We start from the raw sequence: 24,024 nt of genomic DNA, 5'->3' as shown, positions 1-24,024 counted from the left end.
AGAAGATTTCAAGATGGCGCTGGATGCCACACACACACCTTTAACACATCGCTGGCCCTCATTGGTGACAATCAAGAATATCAGGCAATTGCCCAATATGAAAAACCCAATAATAATAACATGGCAAGGGAAGTTGAGGAACTTTCAGAGAATAACAATCAGACCTGTGGATTCAAACTAAGATGGCTGACAGGACTGAGACTGGAAGCCAAGCCCCAGTTCAGAGAACATAAAAGAGAGTTAAAAACTCAATGGGAGAAACAATTGCAGAGAAGGCAGATATCTCTGCACAAGTTCCCTTGCCAAGAAGGGAGATTCCTTAAGCAAGGATACAGTGAAGGAGTTCTGTGAGGAACAATACAGTGACCATTTTAAAGAGGCTGGAAGAATCCAGAATGGAAGCAGTGTAGGCTTGATGTTCTGGCAAAGAGAAGCTGACCCAGGTGATTGGAAAGTCTCTCCCACACTTTTAGGGAATTGAGAGACCAAAGCCTGAGTTCCTCCACCAGTGAACTTAAGGGGAATGGGAAAGCAACTGGACCTGTCGCAGAAGGGTGAAATAATAGCTGCCTGACAAGGACTCTGATAAGACAGGGGGCATACCCACTATGTCTGTTGTAATTCGTGAACCAACTCAAGGTCAGAGAATGATCTGCTGTGAATTCGGGACTAAAAAGCCTTTGTGTTAGAGTGACCCGTTGGAATCCTGAATTCAAGCCAAGGTCTGAGACTGACCTTTTTCTGAATCTTTAACAAAGCCAAGGTCTGAGATTGACCTCTTGTGAGCCCTAAACCAACCCATCACCGGAAACTGACATGTTGTGAATTATGAACAAAGAGGCCTCATTCCAAGTCTGGGGTTCCGGAAATAAGGGTGCCAGTAACAACCTACCAGCACCCTTTCCCGGACTACCAGACTACGAGAATTCCTGCAGATTCCAGTGCTCCTGGCAGGTCTGACCTGCTGGGACCACCGTCCCCTACAGTCATGGTTTTCACAGAAGCACAGGAGCACAGGCACCGTTAGCAATGGTGATGGTGCTTCCGTGTCCCCATCCCCGTGGAGACCTATAGGACTCCACGGGAATGGGGATTTACACTTTCCCCCGCCTGACATCCCGGCCCATCGCAACCTGGAATATCCTGGGTGCACCGGGATGTCAGGCGGCAGAACGGTGTTACGAGGTCGGCGGAAACCCGCCGGTCACACCGGCGGGTTACCGCTGACCTTGTAATGAGGTCCAAGTTCTGAGAAACACTGGTTGTAACTTTGAAAAATTCAAGGGCAGAGAAAGCTGATGTGACTGTGGCAATGCAGAAGCCTCAAGGAGGAAGAACCATTAGGACAGAAACTTTGCAGAGGTTTTGAAAAGAAAGGAAAAACAGATGAAGAGAACAGAATGTGGGTAACGTCCTTAGGATCCTTGCCAAAGGAATTCCTCTGTTTTGTTGCAGTAGACTAGGGCTGGACTTTGAAGAGTTATTGGAAATGTTTGTTTTAGGTTACATTTTTATTTATTTATTTATATAAAGGAGGAACAATGCTCTTTTGATCGCAAAAGAACATACAATAGATAAGAAATCAGGTTTGACGGGAAGCAGTGAACTTCTTACAATGGGGTGAGTTTGAGGGACAGTCTGACCAGGTTGTGGAGGGGAGTAAATGGAACAGTCACTGGGGACAATGCATAAGTGTACATGCATAGATTAAGGACAAGTAACATTGGACATTTTTAAGTGCAGGTAAGCCGTACAGCCAGCTGTGCTCTGTTTGTGACTATGATGGGTGAAGTGCTAGGGTGACGGTAGAGGACGTGCGGGACAGAGGCAGGTTAGATGCGAGGGAAAAATGTTAGCTAGCAGGACGTTGGGAGGTAGGCTTAGAGGGTAACTCGGAGGCAAGGAGGTAGGCTTTTTCCAAATCCGTAGAACATTTATGCTGATAGCATATGGTAGCAAGGAGGCTAAGGAATTGTTAATGGTAGGTGTTGGAACTTTTCAGGGGCTGTCTGAGGCTTTTCTTTGGAGTATAGGAGGACTCTGGTGCAAGGCAAACACTTGAAAGATAGGTTGATTTATAATTTGAACCTGAAGCACATATGATGCTGGACCCCTGCAGGAAAACAACACTTTCCATTTTACACTGTCTCCTTTTGGATAATCCACATTGGTTGCAGTTCTTCGCCTGGAACTCATAGGCATTTATCGATCCCCTACTACCTTACGTCTACGAATGAAGAGCACCATGTGTCAATGCCAAAGTCAGTGTCATGTGTATCAATGCGCCGCCTACCACATTTGTGAAAATTAAACAATGCAAAACGGATATCTGTGTCTTAAATGTTGTGTTGATCCATGTCCTCGCAGTGACATGTCCCAATAACAAACAATACCTCGGCTGGCTTGGTTTACCAAAAGTAAAGGGATATTCACGTGTCGTGATTGGAGGTTGTGCTGAGGCAAATGTGTTTGACAATGTTGTGCTTTAAGACTATGGGCCTCATTACAAGTTTGCCGTTACTACCAGACCGGCAAACTACGAGTTGTGCTCGACCTGGCTTGGACCGGCACCCACGAACACAGCATGTCGGATGCACCAGCACCATTCACGAATGATGCTGTTGCATCCGGCTTCCCCGTTCCCATTGAGGCCTATGGGGCTCGAATGGGAATGGGGAAGAATATTTTCCGGCACCCGGGAATGGGCGATTGCCGGGTCCGGCAAGGCCGTAATGACCCGGTAATTGCCCATTCCTGGGCGCCGGAAAAATTTGCAAGTTTGGCGGCAGCCTGCCGGTTTTACCGGCAAGGCTACTGCCAAACTTGTGATGAGGCCCTATGTCTCACTACAAGCCTCTGTTCCTTTCCTGTGTTTCCAGAAATTATAAAACACACTGTGGAGTCAAATCCAAATGCGAGGTAAAGAAAGGGAAATAAAAATTTCACTGGGAAGGGGGAATTAATGTAACTGCTTCATTAGTTGCAATAGGTTATTGTTGAGCCAATCCTGTAAGTCTCTTTGACTTGCAGAAGCCTGAGTTCTCTGTGAGTACATCCTGCTTTTGGTTATACAAGTAAAGTATGTGTGAACGGAGGAAAGCACAGGGGCAATGTGCTGGTTTTGGAAGCAAGACCACACAGAGCAACAGAGGCTCGAATCCTGGATGTGTTCTTAGAAACCGAGCTCCGGTATGGTATTAGGCGCGTTATAAAAGAAAAAAACAGTTCAATATATGAATTAATACAAGTATGAGACCCTATCCAAAACAGCTTTTTTCTGTTTTGGGCGGCAATTGCACTCCTGTTCCTCCTCTGACGTTAATGTTGAGGGAAACCTACAGCAGGGCTGAAATATGCACCTTTTAAAGTTATGGGGCCTCATTGTGACCCAGGCAGTAGGGAGTTAACAGCGCCGGTAGAGCTGCCGGTGCCGTTAACCCCCTACCGCCTCAATGCGAGGTCTGCTCGCGGGACCCGCTAAGGACACCTGGTAAAACCAGGTGTCCTTAGCGGGTCCCTCAAGGAGACCAGGATGCTAACCACGGGCCCGTCATTAACGGGCCTGTTGTTAGCATCCTCCCCATTCCCATTGAGCCCTATGCACAGGGTCTGGGTTCCTGGAATGGGGAAATACTGGGCCCTCCAAGATCGGAATGGCCCGGTATTTCCCCATTCAAGGGACCCGGTACCCGGGATGGGAGTAGCCATGCTGCTACCTCCATACTCAGAATGAGGCCCATTGTCAGTGAAGAATCCACATGACCCTGTACAATATCCATCAGCCACAATGGCAACTGAAGAATATTGAGACGGCGAGACAACCTGGTTGCCCCTAAGATTTGCAGACCCTCTGCGAGTTCAGGAACCTAAAATCGCCAATCAGTCCACAAAAAACGTCTGTGTAATCAGCGAGCTGGAAATATACATAACAGAATTGTGCCCGTCTGATTGTCACCAAACTGAGCAAAGTGCACTCATTGGTCCAAAGTTCGCTCCGATGGTTTTTGCTGTGGGTGAGTACAAACGTTGGCCTATGATAATTTGCATGGGAAATACATGTTTGATATCCACCCATATAAAATGTCCCCATAGATGGAACTGCTAAAAAATGTCCAAAGAAATTTAGAGTTAACTCTTTGTTAATTTTGGAACGTTTCGTACAATTTCGTCCAACAGTGCCAAAATGGTAAGCATGTAAAAATGGCACTTCCTACGGGGAGTCCAACTTAACCATAACTATTGTAGTTACTACTGCGAACATACTATTATGTTTCCTTAACGGCTCTATAATTAAGGTTTCATGATACTTTACATAGGAATGTGTATTCATTGTAACCGTTCAGCTTATACATGTAAATTAATTTGGCAAGTAACTGATCTCACCACATTCAAACAGGCATGCCAAATTAAGTGAGGTGTCATGCACGATTTCATGTAGAAAATGAGTTTGAAAACGGTGTATTTTGCATTGTGTTTTCTATAAACCACAAAAAGCACATTTGCGGGACATATGATATGATATGGCATTCATAGCACACCTGTACACAAGTGTTTCAAGACGAGGCATGGGAGGGGAAACAGAGGGAAGACAGCGACAACGATTTTACTAGGCCAGGTGACATTGAGGGTGACATTGAGATCGCAGGGGAGAGGGGAGGGGGAAAAGTGCCAGGGGAGGGGAATATATATAATATCCAGAAATTGTCCGCTTCGATGTTAGAGATATTTAGAACAGAATTAGCCCTTATGTGGAACTGGTGAATGCTTAAAAGATCTCAAAAATCGGCTCAACTGAGCTCAAGATAATAACTTTTTTTTAAATCCCCAAAATGTACGATATATTCATGTTCGTCAAGAGCATAATATCAACTAATATCTATTTTCTTATGATGCACACAACCTAAAAACAGCATGTGCACAAGTGTTCACAACTAACACGTGTTTGCATTTGCGAATTACTTATCTGCACAACTACACCAGCATCACCAACAAGAGAACACACAAAACAAACACACACAATTAACATACACAGCTGAGGCATGTGCATGCACATCCACACACCAACTACAACACATGCATAAGCGTGTGAACACACACAATTGTATATACAAACACTGCATCGCCAATGGTGTATGTGTAAGGAACATATGAGCCCAGAACCCGTGCATGAACAAACACAAACGCCACCACGAACAACAACACATGCATAAGCGTGTGAACACACACAATTGTTTATACAAACACTGCATCGCCAACGGTGTATGTGTAAGGAACATATGAGCCCAGAACCCGTGCATGAACAAACACAAACGCCACCACGAACAACAACACATGCATAAGCGTGTGAACACACACAATTGTATATACAAACACTGCATCGCCAACGGTGTATGTGTAAGGAACATATGAGCCCAGAACCCGTGCATGAACAAACACAAACGCCACCACGAACAACAACACATGCATAAGCGTGTAAACACACACAATTGTATATACAAACACTGCATCGCCAACGGTGTATGTGTAAGGAACATATGAGCCCAGAACCCGTGCATGAACAAACACAAACGCCACCACGAACAACAACAGATGCTTAACAAACATAGGTCCACAAAATCAATGTGGGATATGATAGCACACAATAGGCAGACAACATGTGTATAGCAAACATAGGAAGAATGCATCCGGAGGTGGTTAGAAAACATCCATTTTGTATTCCAGCAAGGACAAAGCTTCAACTCAACGAAAACCAAAGGGATCTGGAGTAATCCCATTTAAAGGAAAATTAAATCCAATGTATCATACATGTTATGCATGAGTATAGAATTGCCAACATCAGACTGATGAACTCCATCACTGCGAAAAGTATTCCATCATTGCTTTGCATATGAAAATGGGGAATACTCTACATGCCATCATTGTGTAAAAAAGGGCCAACTAGGAAGCAACAAAGTGCTGTAAATGCTTCAAAAGCTGATGTGGTTTGTACCCTCGGAACGTAAAATAGGTCAACAGAACAAACTCAAAATACATGTGCGTTAACACTAGACATACAATATATGATAGGTTATTTACAACACGGTTAATATCCATACCCAGAGGTTTCTAAGCACAGACCCAGGGATTGAACCTGGGGTGCTCCATGTCTTCTTGCTTTCAAGGCGAGCACGTTGCCCCTGAGCTATCCTCCCGAGACAATATGCATAGAACAATATATCCACATACATTCAGTACACTCACAATATTGCTATGAGGACTTGCAAAATCTACTATCCCACTTGCATTGGTGGAAGAGATTTTTTGAAGGGCGAGTACCACTTGCAGGGTACTCGACCTTGCTGGCAAATATGGGGATGTTTGAAACGTTTTTTTTACATTTACTAAAAACAAACTTTGCAGTAAATGACAAATAAAGGTTTCACTGTGCATGGCTATCCTTTGGCAAACCAAAATAAAGTGTGTTTTTGGTGACAAGAAACGTTTTATAGAAACTACAGATAAATATTTTGTCACCTGTTAGCATGGGCGAGTGAATTTCTCTTAGATCGAATATGTAATTAAAGGAACTCACCCTGCAGGTCTAGTGGGGTTTTTAAGAATTTGCTAGGCCTGGCTATGCACAATATGCAAATATAATACACTCAGAACATAAATGGCATCAGTACCCACATACTTATAATATGCTTAGTATATGAGTATGCGCACACACATGCAACATAACTAACACCGATATGTACAAACATGCAAACACACAGAAAAGGAGCAACCACAGCTTGCACACACAAAGTGCATGGAACATGGGTGACTCCAATATGCATACACATACTACATGCTTGGAATACGAGTAAGCACAACCCATTCATCACACGTGCAGGCGCGCGCACACACGCACACACACAGTCAAACAAAGAAAAAAGAGGAAATATCAGTGGGAGAAAAGGCTTTTCAGTAAGGCGTTAAGGTTCTTATGTATAGAAAGGTAATGTCTTCTAAAATTGGCAGTGTTAAGTTTATTACCAAGTGCTTTTTTTCTACCTATATTTAGGGTGAACCTTAAAATATGCTGGCCTTGTGATGCTTGGCCACCTCCATCATAAAGAATCGATAACTGTGTCACCGGCATGCACCACACATGATGCCACATATATCAACATCAGGAATAAGTACCTCAGACTGATCCCTTTAACCAAAGAATGTTAGTTTTTTTAAATGTCCTAACCTGTTGCCTTCTCGGAATGGATTGATGCCATACCCAGGAGCCACTTTGCCCAAGGCATGGCCTTCGGCATTGGCCCAGATGCTCCCCAGTCCGCTATTGGACCCATTTGCCATGGCTTGCATCCATGTCTAGTGGCCTTTTGGGCCAGGGCAAGGTTTTGGTTCCTGCCCAGTGGACGCCCAAACCACCCAAATTGCCCATTGCGGTGCGCAGTATAAATCAACTTAACATAACATGGTTGGGTGTTGGCCCCGGTTGGGCCATTGGTATTGCGGACCCATGTTGGGAACCGCCTGTTGTCCCCTTTTCCGTGAGACATTTTGGTTTTGACTGGTGGGGTTTGGGGGGTTCACTGCCTGCTTGGATGGGGTGGTGCGGGAGGGAGGTGGAGTGGGTTTGAATTGTGTTATGGAAAAAGGCGGAGGCGGATTGGCAGACCACAGTACATCGGGGGACCCCAGTGAGGGTGGTCTCTGCCCTGAATTCACTTTACGACAACAGGATTATTAAAATGCCTGTAACAGTGATGTCCTGGAACATATGGGGCCTGAGCAATTACACCAAGGCCCGTAGAATCATGTTGTACGCTAACAGACACGGCTGCAAAATATTGCTCCTGCAGGAGACGCACTCCATGGGCCATCTAACCAAAAGTATAGCACCTGCATGGGGACCACACAGATATTTCACCTCATATTCCACGCGGGCCAGAGGGGTGTTGACGATGATCCATAAATCACTTAAATTTGTTCTCCACAAGAGCTGTATAGACCCGGAGGGGAGATACATTGTGTTGTATTGCGCAATAGCCAATGGAGATTATTTGCTGGTGAATACCTATGGCCCTAATGTTGACTCCCCCGACTTTGTTGACCTGGTGGTGTCCATATTGCTAGGGTACGTGGGGGTGCAGATTATCTGGGGTGGGGATATGAACTTCATATTCGACACCATACTGGACAGGACTGGTACAGCCCCCAGGCCCCTGTCTGGTGCAGCGCGCTGACAAATTACCCACAGCACAACACGCGACATTCATGATGCTTGGAGGGCACTTCATCCGCAAACACGTGAGTACACGTACTACTCGTCAGTGCACGATAGCTCCTCCAGGATTGACATGTTTCTATTATCCGGTCCTATGCTGGGCAGAGTGGTCGAAACACGCATCCTGGCACGCACTCTGTCGGATCACTCACCGGTTTTGATATCCCTGGAGTTGGGCATACCTGCCCCTACCATCAACACATGGCGATTCAAGTCGTCCGCCTTGCAGGATATTGTGTTTAAGGCGGACATCCTTGCTGACATACAGTCCTATTTAGAGCACAATACGTCCCGGTCCACCACCCTGGGAGTCCGCTGGGATGCTTTCAAAGCCTTTATCAGGGGAATGTCCATTTCTAGGGAGGCGGGTGTCCTCAAAACCATTAGAGCTGCCCTAACCCGCACTGAAACTAAACTAAGTGATCTGGAGCGAGCCCACCCGGCGTCGATTGACCCGGGTGTCCTCTCCCAGATCAACGAAGAGCTCGAATTTTTCAGTGAACAGGCCACTAGGGAAGTCCAGTACTTCAGCCGTCCACAAGCTGCGCAGAAATATGGCGAGGGTGACAGTCCCAGCAAAACACTTGCCTCTTTGGTGAGGGGTGAGTGGGGCCAAACCCAAATTACCTGCGTTAAGGATAGTCAGGGGGCAATGCAGTGGTCTGACCAGTAAATCCTTGAAGTCTTCACGGGCTTCTACTCAGAATTATATTCTCAACCCCCAGAGCATAGTGAGTCTCAGATGCGGGATCTCCTTGAGCAGATACCTACTACCTGTGTCTCCCCCGCAACAAGAGACCAATTAGACTCTCCTATTGCATTGGATGAAATAGTGGAGGCCATATCTAGTTTCCCTATAGGTAAGGCACCGGGCCCTGACGGTCTAACGGCAGAATTCTATCAGGAGCATGTAGCTATATTGGCCCCCAAATTGCTCGAAGTATGGAACGAGTCACTCGGGCTAGGTTCCCTTCCCCTAACATTACGCAAGGCCGTTAGTACGGTTCTTCTCAAGCCTGGTAAGCCTAGCGATGACTGTGGATCATACCGGCCCCCCTCACTAATGAATTTGGACACTAAAATCTTTGTTAAGGTGATCGCTAACCGCTTCCTCCCTGTCATGTCATGTATGGTTCACGATGACCAGTCAGGTTTTGTGCCCGGGAGATCCATGTCCCATAATATCAGAAGGCTTCTTCATGTCATGTCACAAATTGACCAGGGTGTGAGTGCGGTTGCAGTCACTCTGGATGCTCAGAAGGCCTTTGACCTGGTGTCCTGGAGATACATGTGGTTCGTCCTGGAGGCCATGGGCATAGGACCCAAGATGATTGCATATATCAAGTTGTTATACACCTCCCCGGTGGCCAGGGTCCGAGTCAACTCCCAAACGTCCGCTCTTTTCCCTCTGTTCAGAGGCACCCGGCAGGGATGCTCGTTCTCCCCGATCATATTTCGCCCTGGCTATCGAGCCAATGGCGGACTTTGTCAGGGAGCGCCACTCACGTAAAGGGATGGCTGCAGGATTCCCCCGAAATTATTTCACTCTACGCGGACGATGTGCTGTTGTTTATCAGAGACCCCAATGTTCACCTTGACCCAATCCTGCGCGACATCACCTGCATAGGTGCATACTCTGGTTTCACTATTAATTATAACAAATCCGAGCTCTTCCCTCTCACAAGCTCCACAGAACAACCTGCCACTGAGTACCCGCTCCGCTGGTCCCCTGACGGGATTAAATACCTATGAATCCAGGTGTCCCTGACCAAAGACTCACTACTAGCAGACAACTACCTGGCCGCGGCAGAACAAGCTGAAGCCAGGATAGCGCGCTGGCACTCTCTCCTGCTATCACTAGCGGGGAGACTCTCGCTTGTAAAGATGATACTGCTCCCTAAGCTGCTGTACATATTCACTAATGTACCTATCCGGCCCGGTAAGAAATACTTTACAGATTTACACAAGCTGTGTGCTCAGTTCCTGTGGCACTCTGGTGTTGTGCGTAAAAAATGGTCTGCAATGACACTTCCCCATGAGAGAGGTAGGTTCACTGCCCCTGATATGCTGCGGTACTGGATCGCAGCACAGGCACAATTCGCCTCTTACTAGTACCCCGGGCCTCCCCCTCACCTCCATGTCAAGCTGGAGACCCTTGCGGCATCCGGCACCAACATAATGACCTTAATACTACACTGACGATACGAGCCAGACTCAACCATTGACCCGGTCCGGACCACGGTGCATGCCTGGGGTTGGTTATTCGCCACATGTGCTGAAAGACACCCATACTACAAGTGGCTTCCCGCCTGGCGGTTTCCCGGGATGGAACCCACATATGACATGGCCCTGGCATGACACTGGGAGACCCTGGGGCACCTTGCCCTAACCGATTTCTACCCGGACGGACATTGACAGTTCTCTCTTGTTATTGCCTGCAGCCATGCCCAGTCTCGCCTTTCCGCCTGAGTCTAGTTTTTGCATCAGTGAAAAACTACTAGAATTCAATCACCCGGCCCAGATTGACAGATCAAAAATTGGCAGTTTGCATCCAGAAAACATTCCTGCATGTCTGGGTACATGGTCCGGGCCAAGATATCTCCAATGAGATTTGGACCACTTTTTTTTCACATTTACAGCAAATCACTGACCAGACTGGCGCCAAAATAGTGAAAGGCCGCTTGAGAGAACAGTTGTCTGCTCTTGTGAAAATAGTCAGTTTGCTTGCGAGGATAGCTCAGGGCAACTGTGCGGCTTGAACACAAAACAACACAGCTTCGATCCCTCAGTGCGCCCTTAGAAATCTCTGGGCATTAAGCGCGTTATAAATAACCAATCATATCATAGTCGAGCGGCTCGAGTTTAGGTGACAGCACACAGAGAAACATATTTTTTGGGACCCCCATAACAGCTTTGCCGCCACTTGACGGAACTTCACATTCGGTGGTCAATGTATTTTTGGTGAAGTTCGGAGCTGATCTATAAACGGCTCAACATCTTTGTGCATCTGAACAAGTGTTCTTCGTGGGGAGTCCAGCTTAATCATAACTATTGTCAATATTGCCTACACTGTAATATCTACATACATAAATAATGTAAAACGACAGATCATGGATTTAATTAGACAGTGGGCGGCTAGGAGTCGGTTCTCCAGTTTCAAATGCTGCCGTGTGGCATAGCTCTCAACTCACCCGCTTTTGGCGGGTGTCACCCGCCTTGCAAAGGGCTGACTCACCCGCCAAGCCTCATGCACGCCCATTCATTCCAATGGGCGTCTCACCCGCCAGAAACAAAATCGGGTGATTTCACCCGCCTTTGCGAGACACATGGTTGAGAGCTATGCGTGTGGTAAACATTTTACATGGACAGTGGAACCAACGGGCTGCGCGTTTTTTCAATATTCTCAGTAGGCATCCGTCACACATTACCCACGGGGGTGTTTAAATGCAACCCACTCCCACGTCCATGTTGAGTGCCCGCCGCGTACTTTTTGTTCCGATCTAGTTAAAGTCGCTGTCAGTCGTTTGAGGACACGCGCTGCGCCTGCGCATTCGTATTGAGGTCATGCTCAGAAGGAGCCTGCCATTTTGTTTTCCTAGCTTGCTTTGGAGCCCCACGGTATTCAATGATGACCGTTCCGCGTATGTAACACTGCATGCCAACAGGATAAATTGAAATGTTGAGCCTTAGTGAATCCCTCGAGGAAACAGTGTGTTCTTTCTGCAGAGCACAGAAATCCGAGTGATTTTATTAGCTATATTCTCATTAAAGGTGTCTTGGTGCTTTCAGAAAGTTATAGATTTTCTGACAGCAACAAAGGATTAAAACATGTTTAAGAATACTGTTCTTATTGTTATCCTCGAGTGTAAAGAATCTTGCTAGAGACTGCACACTCTCAGCAAAGTGAATGGTATGGCAGAGGCATAGCCATGATTGTCTAACAAGTGGGACCTGAGCCTATATTGGCCCCACCGCAGTGACATTAACGTTTGTAAATGCACACACAGCACTGCCGAGTGGGCATTTACAGATTTTGGGTGGGCCTTGCCCGCTCAGGCCCTACCCCGTCTACGCCTCGGTGGTATGGCTGCCAGGGATGCCATTTGGGGATTGCAAGGGGTTGCAGCTCCCTTACTACCACTGTGGTCTCCCTTGTTACCCCTAAAAAAATAGTTTTTAAGTTCCTGGGCTGTGGCCAGAGCCATGTGTGTTTTTTTGTTTCTGGAGTGGCTGGCTTTCCTGTTGAGGCCTCTTAAAAAATAACAGGGGGTTCCACGAGTTTAACACTTTGAGCAGTGACCCTAAATAAGAAAGAATAGGATCAACAAATAATGTGTCTTTCTGGAATTCTATAAAATAATTGCTAGACTCATTAAAGGTTATTTCATGCACACTTCAGGGGGTGAGTCACTGATTTAGTCTGTTCCTAAACACCTCAAATTCACAATCCAGACAAAAACTTCAAAAAGCATGTAGAGTAGAATAAGCATCCATTTCGGACTATGTATTTTGCATTTCACAAGTTACAGTTATTACATGTTTTTTTTGCCGGTGTCCCTGTTACGATCATCACAAGACATCCCATCTCAGTGTCTTTGGTCACTTGCCAAAATCTTTGTGCCTAAAAGCTTGTGCACAGTGCAGAAATGTTTGACCATAGCACATAAGGTGTCCCTTGATTTCATTGTGTCACAATACAGGCTTTGTTGTAATGTGTCTATCTTTCCTATCTCCATGGCATGCTATTCAGGAAGTTTGTTTGCATATATGAGGTAACGAGGGCCCAAAGTACGGGATGCTGTGTGGTTGCACTGCTTTCCCTGCGCTACTCTAAATTCTTTAATACACAGTTATGAGCCCTCCAAATTGTATGTATTTTTCCAGCCTCTGAAGCCTGAAAGGTAGATCCGCGCAGGCTTGACATGTGGCCAACTTTGCACCAGACCTGCAGAAGAACTGGTCTGCTGTTAAATCTCAGTTATCAGTTTAATGATATCCACTACAGAGTGTAATATGCTTTCTGACTTTGAGAAGATTCAGACATGTAATTGCTAATTTTACTATAGCCGGTAAGGTAGCTATAGCCGGTAAGATAGCCCAGTGGGTTGAACGTTCGCTGCTGCGATGTGTGTGTGATCTGGAGGTCCCAGGTTCAAATCCTGGCAAGGCCAAATCATTCTTTTATCCTTCTGAGGTTGATAAATGGCACAGGTTGGGGGATATTGTATGTACATATGTTCTATTTCAAGCGTAAGTGCTATATAATAACACATCATTATTATTTGGTCTTGGACATCTGCTTGCATTCACAGTCATTTGGTAATATGTGCCTCTACACACTAATATGTAACTTCTACCTCCGTGAATTACTAAACCAACCCAGCTTATAGAAAGCCTGAAAAGGTCTTTATTAATAAACAACAACAAACAAACAAATGAGGCAGTCTGGGAATAGTTCCTACCTTGTCTTAATGAAGACAGGTGCACGATGGGGGGTGCGCTGATCCTGATGAAATAAAGGATCCTCCTGGAACCCTCTACGCGGTCAGCACTACAAAGGCTACCCCCCAAAGGGAATTCCAGGAAAACCCTCGAGGGGGGGGGGGACCCTGAGCTGAGCTGCTGGGGAGCGTGGATAAACGTTCTCCTTCCCTCCGGAATGTTCGGAATAATTCCTGCTTTCCGGTTACCAATGTTGAAAGCTTGTACTAATTAGCCCAGTTGTAGATGAATTTAAGAACAATATTAGCTAAAGAATGGAACAGAAAAAGGAAAATAAAGATTACAGAAAAGTTCCCCTGCTCTTACCAAAGTCCTAAACCGAGTGGTAATTTAATGATGAAGGTAGAGCAAAGAGTCCGTGTTCCTGGAGCCTTTAAATACTATGAGGAAATGAAAGAAGAAGCGTAGCTAGTAACAGAGTTAGCCCCAGGAGATATCAGATAGAAATAAGTAAGGGAAGAAAGGGTTTCTCCACTTGCAAGAGATGAAGGCTGCGCAACCTCGTTGGTAGAATGGGGAGTGCGCACCAGATGACAAAAAGGATTCTGGGAGTCGTAGTTCTCGAGAAAGAGAGAGTGGCTCTCAAAACCAATGCGGCTTCCTAAATAAAAATGAAGATGAACCAACAATGTAAAGCTATAAACCCTTCGCCAACTGTCAACACAAGAACAAACTACTAATGTCAAGTTCTGCCTACCCGAACACTGTGTAACTGGGATTATGAAGGAAGGCAATGAGTTTAAACAGAAGGAGGATCGAAAGAGGTCACCGTTCCAAAGCTGAGTTCCTAGCAAAATAGGGGAGAAAAGGTAAACAGTGATGCAAGTTTGCAAGGATCCAAAGGGAAAATAGAAGCACAAAGAAAGATACCAAAAAGATCCTGTAGCGTACTCACGGAGCGTCTGACAACCTCTAATCGAGTAGTGACGCGACGTGAAATCCGCTCTCCATTCATTTATCGGATCTTCTTCCGTGGGCGTGGCTACGTCCCCCTGACGTCCTACTGCTTCCTGTGGTAACGTCGTGACCGTAATCAGAACTAGACCGTCAACACTTCTTGCAGCTGATGTCGTCTCAGAAACGCTAAAGTGACGATCATCACACACATCTCGGAATGTAACCATTACATAATATTAATGATACATATGGTAATCCATTCTTGTATGAAATGTACATCACATTACTGTGTTATCGTAACCATATCTTTCGTAGTGTACTTAGGAACAATGCTATGTGATGCCATTTCCTGTTTTGTCAAGGGGTGAAAGGTCATGTTCCATCGCTTCCCGTGATGTCACTTCATGGTGGGGTTAAATGACATCACTTCCTGTGATGTCATCAGAGGTCAAGGGTCGTGTGATGTCACTTCCATTACCCCAGCCATTTTGGTGAAATGACGTCCCTGATGGCCGCACTATTATGTTAAACGGTTTTATGCCTAACTTTTGAGAGGGTGAAAGAAGGGTTGCAGGTAAATCAGGGCTTTTTAAATTATTTATACTTAGGAAAATTGCAATGGAATTGAATTCAACCAACTAAATAAGTCCCTTACAGTAAAAAGGATAAGCAGACGTCTGCATGGTTGTAGTCCTCAGGTCTCCAGATAGGATTTTGTGATGGGAGTATTTTAATGCCTACTTATGGAAGTTGGAAGCAAAAGTATATTTCAGGGAGTAAAAGAGTAATTCTGATTGTCGACTGAGATGTTTTAGTAAAAATACACTTGAATTTTAAAAAGTATAGGTAGTTTTGTTTTAACACATTCTTAATTTGTGCCCAGTAGTGACTATATATACAACTTTTTTCCCCCTTATAAGCCCTCCTCAGATCTGGTAACACAACTTGGAGAGCCTCTCTCTGTGACATGTTCCACGGGTGCCGCTGGTCTGAACAAATCAACAGAGCAGTAGATGTGGCGGCAATGGGCACCCACCTGTTTCTCCCTTTTTTCTTGGGGGAGCATTTGACACAGTTTAAGGTATGCTGTTTATCTGGAGGGCCAGCAGAAGATGACAGGCCTAGCAGGAAATCTGGGGAGGGTGCCTCTGAATGGTGGGTAAGGCTTGGGACATTAACAGTCACATGTGATTACTTCCCACTTTAGAGACAACAGGCTACAAGACATCGCCAGAATCCCTGGTAGGCCAGCCTGTCTCTGTACTGCCACCCAAGGCCTTTGCTTGATGGTCTAGATCATGTAAGAAGATGAGCGCCTTGTAAATGGGGCATGGCCAGAATCATCTACTCAAACATAGTGAAAAATGAAATGCCACCAAAGGCATCAATTGGAGCTTCGCTTACTGGTGAAGCCATAGACATCACTTGCAAATAAAATGTCCTTCTTTTATCTTGTTAAGTTCTCTTCTGGCTGAAACATTGAGGGACTGATTCATGAAATTTGTGCGCCGAAGAACGGGGATTTGTGCGCCATTCTGCCCGCAAATCCCTGTTTAACAAATGGGGATTTGCAGGCCGAATGGTGCACACATCCCTGTTTTTCGGCTCACAAATTCCATGAATCAGCCCCTGAATTCACATAAGTGATGTGGATTTCTCTATGGTGTGATCACCTGAAAGAAAACATGTATGTTAACATGCACATGTCTCGGGAGGATAGCTCAGGGGCAACGTGTTCGCCTTGGAAGCAAGACGACACGGAGCAACACAGGTTTGATCCCCAGGACGTGCTTAGAAACCTCTGGGTATTAAGCGCGTTATAAATAACCTATCATATCACAGGCAATGGTCAATAGCAGGTTTAGTATATTTGTAAAGCAATGCGTCCTTTTGGAGCTTTTATCTTATGGAGCTTTCCAAAATGAGATCAGACCATGGACCATTGGGCCATCTTTCACAGGTCTTACATATCTGTGTTCTAAGATCGAAAGCTCCAAATGTTAAGGCAAGAGACATGATGTTGAAATAAGTGTCACCTGAAGCTCTCAGAGACTCTCAGGCATATGAGGTCTTTTTCCGGTTAATTTTTCCCGGTATCTAAAATTCCTTTTTACCACCTCCATGTGTGTGGCAACAGGAAGGGGAGGATAGCTCAGGGGTAATGTGCTCATCTTGGAAGCAAGACGACACAGAACAACACAGGTTAGATCCCCAGGTCCGCGCTTAGATACCTCTGGCTAATAAGCGCATTATAAATAACCAATTACAATTACAGAAGGAGAATAGATGGTGGGCGAGGGAGGTGTAAAGGAGGTACCTCCCTGTTATAAAGCTCCTGCTTAAGAGAAAGGAAAAGCCGTAGCCAGTGTTTTTGTCACCAGCAAAAATGAACCGGCACGAAACCACTGCATGATGTGTCTTCTTAGACACAAAGTAAGACTGTCCTGAAGACATTCCATCAGAATACTTTGATTTTAGACGCCGTCTTCGTTACGATGAAAAAGTGTTTCATAAGATTTTTTGTTTAACACAAGTTGCTGTTCATTGTCTTCTCTTGCAGGTCCACCCGCTGAGACCATGGAGCCCACAAGGCCTTTGCCTACTCTCCCCGCCCGCAGGATCCATTCTACTTCAGAAAGAAAACATGAAAGGCAGCCAAGACCACCGCGCCAACCATTGGGGGATAAGCCGTCCTCTCCTGGAAGCAAGCCGAACATATGCGACGGCAACTTCAATACCATCGCCCTTTTTAGGGGCGAAATGTTTGTTTTTAAGGTAAGAAGTGTTTTTTGTGAACGTTTAGTGCTCATGAGAGGTCTTGATGATATTATTGGACTACATTAAAACTTAAGTTAGCCGATTTGCTATTCATCAATAAATGTGCATTGGAGTAGATGAGGTCTTCGAGCTAATTTGAGGACTACAAAGCAAGGAGACTCGCTTTCCCATTTGATCTAAATTGTATGAAACTGGCAAGATGTCATTCATCTGCCAACACATCAGTTCTCCTATCAGCACACGTCAGGTGGTACTGAAAACAGGTGGTACTTAAGCAGGCTCAGACTGGCCTTTAGGGCAATAGGCCCGTGGCCGAACCAAAATCACAATATGCTATTTTGGTCAAAGTGGGCCCATTTTCTGGCCAATTTGGTGTGTTAATTCACTCTGCGGCTAGTAGTTTTGACCAGTGTTGCTGAATAAATATTCTTTAAAATTCACAATTTGCATCACACTTTCAAGAACACTCCCCCCTTGCGTACTAGTCCAACGGTGTCACAAAAGAAATGAATAGCCATTTGCAACTGTGTGCCACTTTTTCATTGGTGCCCGAGACAATTTTATGGCCCCATATGGCCCTCGTCTTAAGTGATCTATGTGATGGATCTTTCACGTAAAACATTGACTATCAAATGACAAAGCTGCTACTTATAACATAATAAATGCAATCAAATTGAGCATTTAAAATTGAATGGTTTAAAAAAATCGAAAATAAACGTGTACAATTGTTTTTTTAAAACCTGTACTGGTTCATCTAAACTCTACCCTGCTCACCTTTACTAATTCAGAGAACTTGTTTTAATCAACTTCTTCAACAGGGTCATTCCACCTGTACACTCCTACCCTTACTCAACACTGTTGCTTAGTATTTCAATGATATTTTACACAAGGCCTCTGCAAGGTGTACACATGCTACAACCATGATCCTCGTGGTGCTGTCCTGCTATAGGGCAGCAGTATACATCCAGCTGGTGGGAAGTTGTTCTAGGATAGGGGCCTGCAACCTTTAGCTCCCAGCCCTGCAAGTGTCTTGGAGCCCAGGGATCTAGCAGAGAAAAATCTGCAGGCTCTCACCTTTTCTAGTGCATTTGGGCTATTCACCTATCTTTGAGGGAACATGCCAAGTTTGAGAAAAAAATAATAAATTGGTGTTGGATGTTTGGAGAGATGAAGAGGAGAAGCGTACAGGAAATGGAGTGAAGGGGTTATAGCTTTCATTGTAAGAAGAGAAATTGGAACTTTAAAAGTGTAGTTAAGGTCCAGGCCAAAGTTATTACAACATAAATGTGTGATCTGATGCCCAAAAATGGAATGAGCTGAAAAAACATATTGCATTGATCTATGCAAGCATGGCGCATTCAGAAATCCAGTGGTAAAATCCCCAGCAATGCATTTCTCAAAATAAACATTGTTTTCAATTAAAGTCTTAATAGTTCCTAACATGTTACTTGCATTCATGTTTTTTTGTTTGCTTTTTAACAGGGTATATCCTCGTTTACCCCTTTACACCGCCCTGCCCCCACCATCTATAGCCCTTCGAGGGGGGTAATGGGAATAACACCATGAATTTATATTGTACAGCTCTGTGAACTGTAGGCTCTTTTATCTTTGAAGAGTGAGTCCTCAGGGAAGTTCTGAGTTTTTTTTTGCGAGAGTGAGTTGTAGACCCTGTCCAAATAGCCAAGTGGATTCCTTTCCATAAGTCCCCTTCTTGCACTATAAAGCGTCTTGTCTCCTTTCGAGCTGTGCTTTGTCTGGGGATCTAGAGGAGGTTGGATGAGTTCAGAGATTTTCCAAGGGACAGTTTTGCTTTTTGTTAGTAAGATACATTGAGGCTAGGTTATGTTATGTAGCTGGATTTTTTATAGTGCACCGCTAGCATTTTTGAGGTCTGTTGCTGCTTTGGAGCCTGCAGAAAAGTGGATTCAGTTTCCAATTTAGGAGTAGAGGCCACGTGCAAGATTGTTTTCCTGCTGCTTTGATGCGTGCAGATCGGAAGGAACAAGGCTTTGTGTGCAGGGTGAGTTGCTAGGGGTTTTTGTGCCCTTAGTCTGTTCGGGGGAAGATCAGAGCAGATGTTCTTGTTGAGTATTTTGTCAATGTCTGTTACGGTACAATTCCGCGGTGTGGTTGTGCCTGGTAGTCAATAGGTTTGTGCCCTGTGCATACATTTGTGGGAAAGGCAAAGAGTGTTTGTTGCAGGTGGCTCAGGAATTGCAGAGGAGGAAGAGCACTGTGTTTCAAGGTCAGGATACACGGTCCCAGTACTTTTTTCCAATTACCAGTCTGGGCATTGTTATGTAGGATATGTTGATGATGGATTTGTTGTTTTGTCAAGTCGATGCATGGTGATTTGGGAAGCCTATAACTGATCAAGCAGTCCTTACTACTATAGGCCAGTTGGGACTATGTAAGATATCATAGTTTTGTTGTGTGAGTTGTCAGTTGTGTTCAGAAGAACTCCACTCTAAAAGTTTGAGTCTTCTTGAATTAAGGGTGATGCCTAGGCTTTTGTCCTTAAGGATTCCTTACGGATGAGGGTGGTTGGCTCTCCTAGGAAGTGGACGCTTCGGTCGCTGTGGTAGTTGGTAGTGCATTTGGCGATGAAGAACCGAATTTTGGTATGGAGACATTGAGATTTAGTAAGCTCGTTGTTATGCATGATTTCGTAGTGCACAGCTAGGTTTCTGGGGCCTAACGTTGTTTGGTTTATTTATGTTATAAAGGTAGAAGTGGGGTTTATCAGCATACGAGTGTTACAGGAGGTTGTGGTCTCCCATGATCTTCAGATGAAAACTGGGGTAACAGGGTGGTTTCTTTTCGGACTCGCACAAGAGACTTGGTGGGACTCCGTCACGGAGGGTCTTAGCTTGAATTGTTCAGATCATTCAGGCATAAGCCACAAGAGAGGGGAATCTGAGTTTCTTGCTACTTCTTATAGGTGACCAAGTAGAACGTAGGCTCCACTTGGATTTGACAGCAGCAGCAAGCACTGCTTGCTCCCGACAGCTGCTTCAAGCAGATCATTCCCAATTTGACCATGGGCTGCATCTTTTCGACACCCAGGATGGTATTCAGGAAGTCGTGTATCAAGGCGTTCATGGTTGTCAAGCTGAGCCTGGATCTTGGAAACAGTAGTTCTTACGGGTGGGGAGACTTACAACAGGTCTGTAGCTGTTGGTAAGAGCCGGAACGATGACAGTCTTTTCATTTAAGGGCATGTCCATGTCAATAATATACTTAAGGATAAACACAACTCTTAGCTCTTAAGGCAACATGTATATGAAATAAGCATGTACGGGGCTTCATGAGCAAAGGTGACACATGTCGACGGTTCTGTGGGCAACCATGTTGGGCATCCGGCTGAACATTGTTTAAAGGTTATTTTCTAATAAACATATTTAATCTTTATTATCAATCCCAAGTGCAGGCTCACATGTCCTCGTTTTTGGGAAATGAATGGTCTGTTGGTGGAAATAGCATGTCTTTGCCCTTTGTAAGGATTTTATGTACACAATGTTGCTCGGTGGAAATCTTTTGTGCAGGTGTCTGAGTATTTGCTTGGTGGTTGTTTTGTGAAGCAGCATGAGAGAGAATTAAGGGACTGGGGGCTGCTTAGAGTTGTCTGACTCAGGATGTTTTGCATTTTTGGAGGGGCCTTGGCGCTGTGCTTAGTTTCAAGTACATCCGTCTTGTACATGCCTACAGCCAGGGATGATAGAAGTTGGATAAATGCTACTCCCTCGCCATTCGCGCCTTGCAACACTTGTGTGTAGGCATGTTATAAATGCCATGACATATCATATCATATATTATTCCCCAGTGTATGACCTTTTATATGCTGATTTTGGGACTTGGTAAACCTTGTATTTTAATAAATCTTCTGTTTTGTAGGATCGTTGGTTTTGGCGTCTACGAAATAATAAAGTCCAGGAAGGATACCCCATGCAGATTGAACAGTTTTGGAAAGGCCTGCCTACAAAAATCGATGCTGCATATGAGAGATCGGATGGCAAATTTGTGTTTTTCAAAGGTATATTTCATCTTCTCCTCCAGTACGTCATAAAAGAGTTGAGTTAAACCTGTTACTCTGAAAATCCAACACAACTAGTTATTATTATTATTATTATTATTATTATTATTATTATTATTATTATTATTATTATTATTATTACTATTATGGTATTTATTAACCGCAGACTTAGCCTCAAGAAGCAACAGAGTGCTTTAAAGAGGTATACAACAATACAGATACACAACTGAGCACTTTACCGAGGTATAAAACAGTACAGATGCATAACGGAACGCTTTTCAGAAATAACAACACAATAGATATAAAGCGGGGTAGGATACAGAGGGGCACAGAGGCGTACAGCATCTAGCGAGTCGCAAGGTGCGGGGGGCGACGTGATGGCCTAATTGTTAAGGAGGAGAGACTCCTTGAAGAGGTGGGTCTTGAGTTATTTTCTGAATTGTAGAACTGTGGGAGCGAGTCTGATATTGACAGGGAAGAGGTTCCATAGTCTTGGGACGTAAGCAGAGAAGGCTTTTTTTTCTGGTTCTTTCCTTTTTGCAGCAGCAAATTTCAAGTTTGCATGTATCCTGGCTTCTGGTGCTGCGGTGGTCGCCGGAGATGCTGAGTTTCTCTGCGAGGTAGCTGATTGACTTGAGGGAGACTGCCTTATAGATAATGCAGCAAGACTTGAAGGTGATTTGTGCGTGCAGTGGGAGCCAGTGAAGGTCGATGAGGGCCAGGACGATGTGGTCATAGCTGTGTAGACCCTTGATGAGGCAAGTGGCCGCTTGTCGGATACTTCTCAAGGGCATAAGGGGGGACGACAGGAGGCCTTCGGGGAGGGCATTTACCCCATGCAGGCGGGATAGAACCAGTGCTTGAACGGGGGATCTAAATCTGTCTGGAGGGAGGGAGGGTTGACTTTCCGCAGGAGGGAAAGCTGATACCAAGCTGTCAGAGTTTTCTTATATGAAACAAGAAGAGTCCCTCCGCTTAAAAAATCGAAAAACCAGAAATGGGATATGTGCTATTAGTCAAACAATTGTGGCTTGAATTGATCTGCCTAGGGGAACCACCACAAGACTAAATCTAGGTACAAGAGGACATGAGCAAAGGAAATGCAGCTACAAGATTTATTTTTATGGTGGCCTTCTCCAATTGGCCGCATCAATAATTTTATTACTGTTTTTAGTAGCAAACAATTGAGGCATCACATGCTAATTACTTAATTCTTGGCAGATTAGCATATGTTTTGCTGAGTCTAGTGATACATAAAACACAGAACAATATAAACACAGTGGTCCGCAATACAGTGTCTGAGACCCACAGATTTGTTCAAAAGCGGAATGTGTGAAGATTGTTATTAATGCAATGAAACGTTCGTAGAGCATTTTCACAAAATTAGATGCAAAAAATAAAACACTGTGCAATCGTGTAACAAAAACATTGTGTGGGTATGTGTCCTTGTTCATGAATTAACATAGGTCAGACTGCAGAAGAAAAGTGACCAATCCTGGATCTATGTCGGGGAGAAATCCCTAGATAGAAATGGGACTCTGCAAACAGGAAGTTGCTGGGTCCTTAGACGTTTCAGCTACAGTTCAGAGCACTTTCTTCTGGGCCTTGGTTTGTGTATCACTAAGAGAAGAACACACAAAATACTTATTATAGATAAAGAAGTTGTGGGGAGAAAACCCAAAGTGTGGGCTATGAAGTGGTGGGTGTACCCATAAGTGGGAAGGTGGAATACTTCTATTCCGGAGAGATCAACACTAACCTTGTGTGTAACCCAGGGAGGTGAAGGAGTATGTATAGTTGGTACTCGAGAAATACAAGTAGTTAGAGCTAAGGTGTCCTCTTTTTTAGGGGGCTGTGTGGCTGAGAACTGATTTAAACAAGTAACAGAAGGTGCCACAACAAACAGCTACCCACCTATACACGCATTAGATGTGCTTAGTTGTAAAAAGTGCTACTTAACATGTCGGTCAATGTATTGACCGAAATGTTAAGTAGCACTTTTTACAACTAAGCACATCTTATGCGTGTATAGGTGGGTAGCTGTTTGTTGTGGCACCTTCTGTTACTAGTTGGTACTCGTACACACTGGGGGCATCAAGGAATAATGAGCCACTATAGCGATGCACCTTTATGTGGAATGTGTGGAGCGATGCACCTTGATGTGGAATGTGCGGGAGACTCGTCTTGTGTACAAACTGGCTCTGTTGAAAAGACAGATGGATAATATAGATCCATGAGGCTAGGAGCACGAGTCTCTTCATAAAACAGGACATGGTAAAAAACATGAAAAGGTTTATGTGGGCAGAGGGGCTGTGCCACGCTCCCTATTTGTGAAAATGCAGGGATAAATACCTGCGACTTCGTAGATGTAGATGTTCCCAGAATGGTGAAGAGCAAATTCGGTAATGTAACAGTTTAGCTCTGTGGCGCTGCCCCTTTAAGGGAAGCGCACGCGGTGGCGTGATGTTGCACGCCGCCGCGTGCAGTATAAATAAAGGGGGCGATCCCGGCCGCGACAGTGCCACCGGGAAGCCCGAGCCAGACGGAT

At 44.9% G+C, this 24,024-nt stretch overlaps 1 protein-coding gene across 1 annotated transcript in view; it reads left to right on the top strand.

The window, feature by feature from the left end:
• MMP24 (matrix metallopeptidase 24) overlaps positions 1 to 24,024 on the top strand; it is a 744,834-nt gene that overhangs the window by 638,979 nt on the left and 81,831 nt on the right. The window contains exons 6-7 of the mRNA XM_069652218.1: positions 17,226 to 17,440; positions 21,338 to 21,476. Of these exons, the coding sequence (XP_069508319.1) occupies positions 17,226 to 17,440; positions 21,338 to 21,476 (354 nt within the window). The remainder of the gene's footprint in view (positions 1 to 17,225; positions 17,441 to 21,337; positions 21,477 to 24,024) is intronic.

This window comes from Ambystoma mexicanum, chromosome 3p, assembly GCF_040938575.1.
Source record: "Ambystoma mexicanum isolate Mex_15411 chromosome 3p, UKY_AmexF1_1, whole genome shotgun sequence".
In the NCBI taxonomy this organism is placed as follows: Eukaryota; Metazoa; Chordata; class Amphibia; order Caudata; family Ambystomatidae; genus Ambystoma; species Ambystoma mexicanum.
Note: the sequence above shows the minus strand (reverse complement) of the source record. Positions and strands in the feature narration are given on the sequence as shown.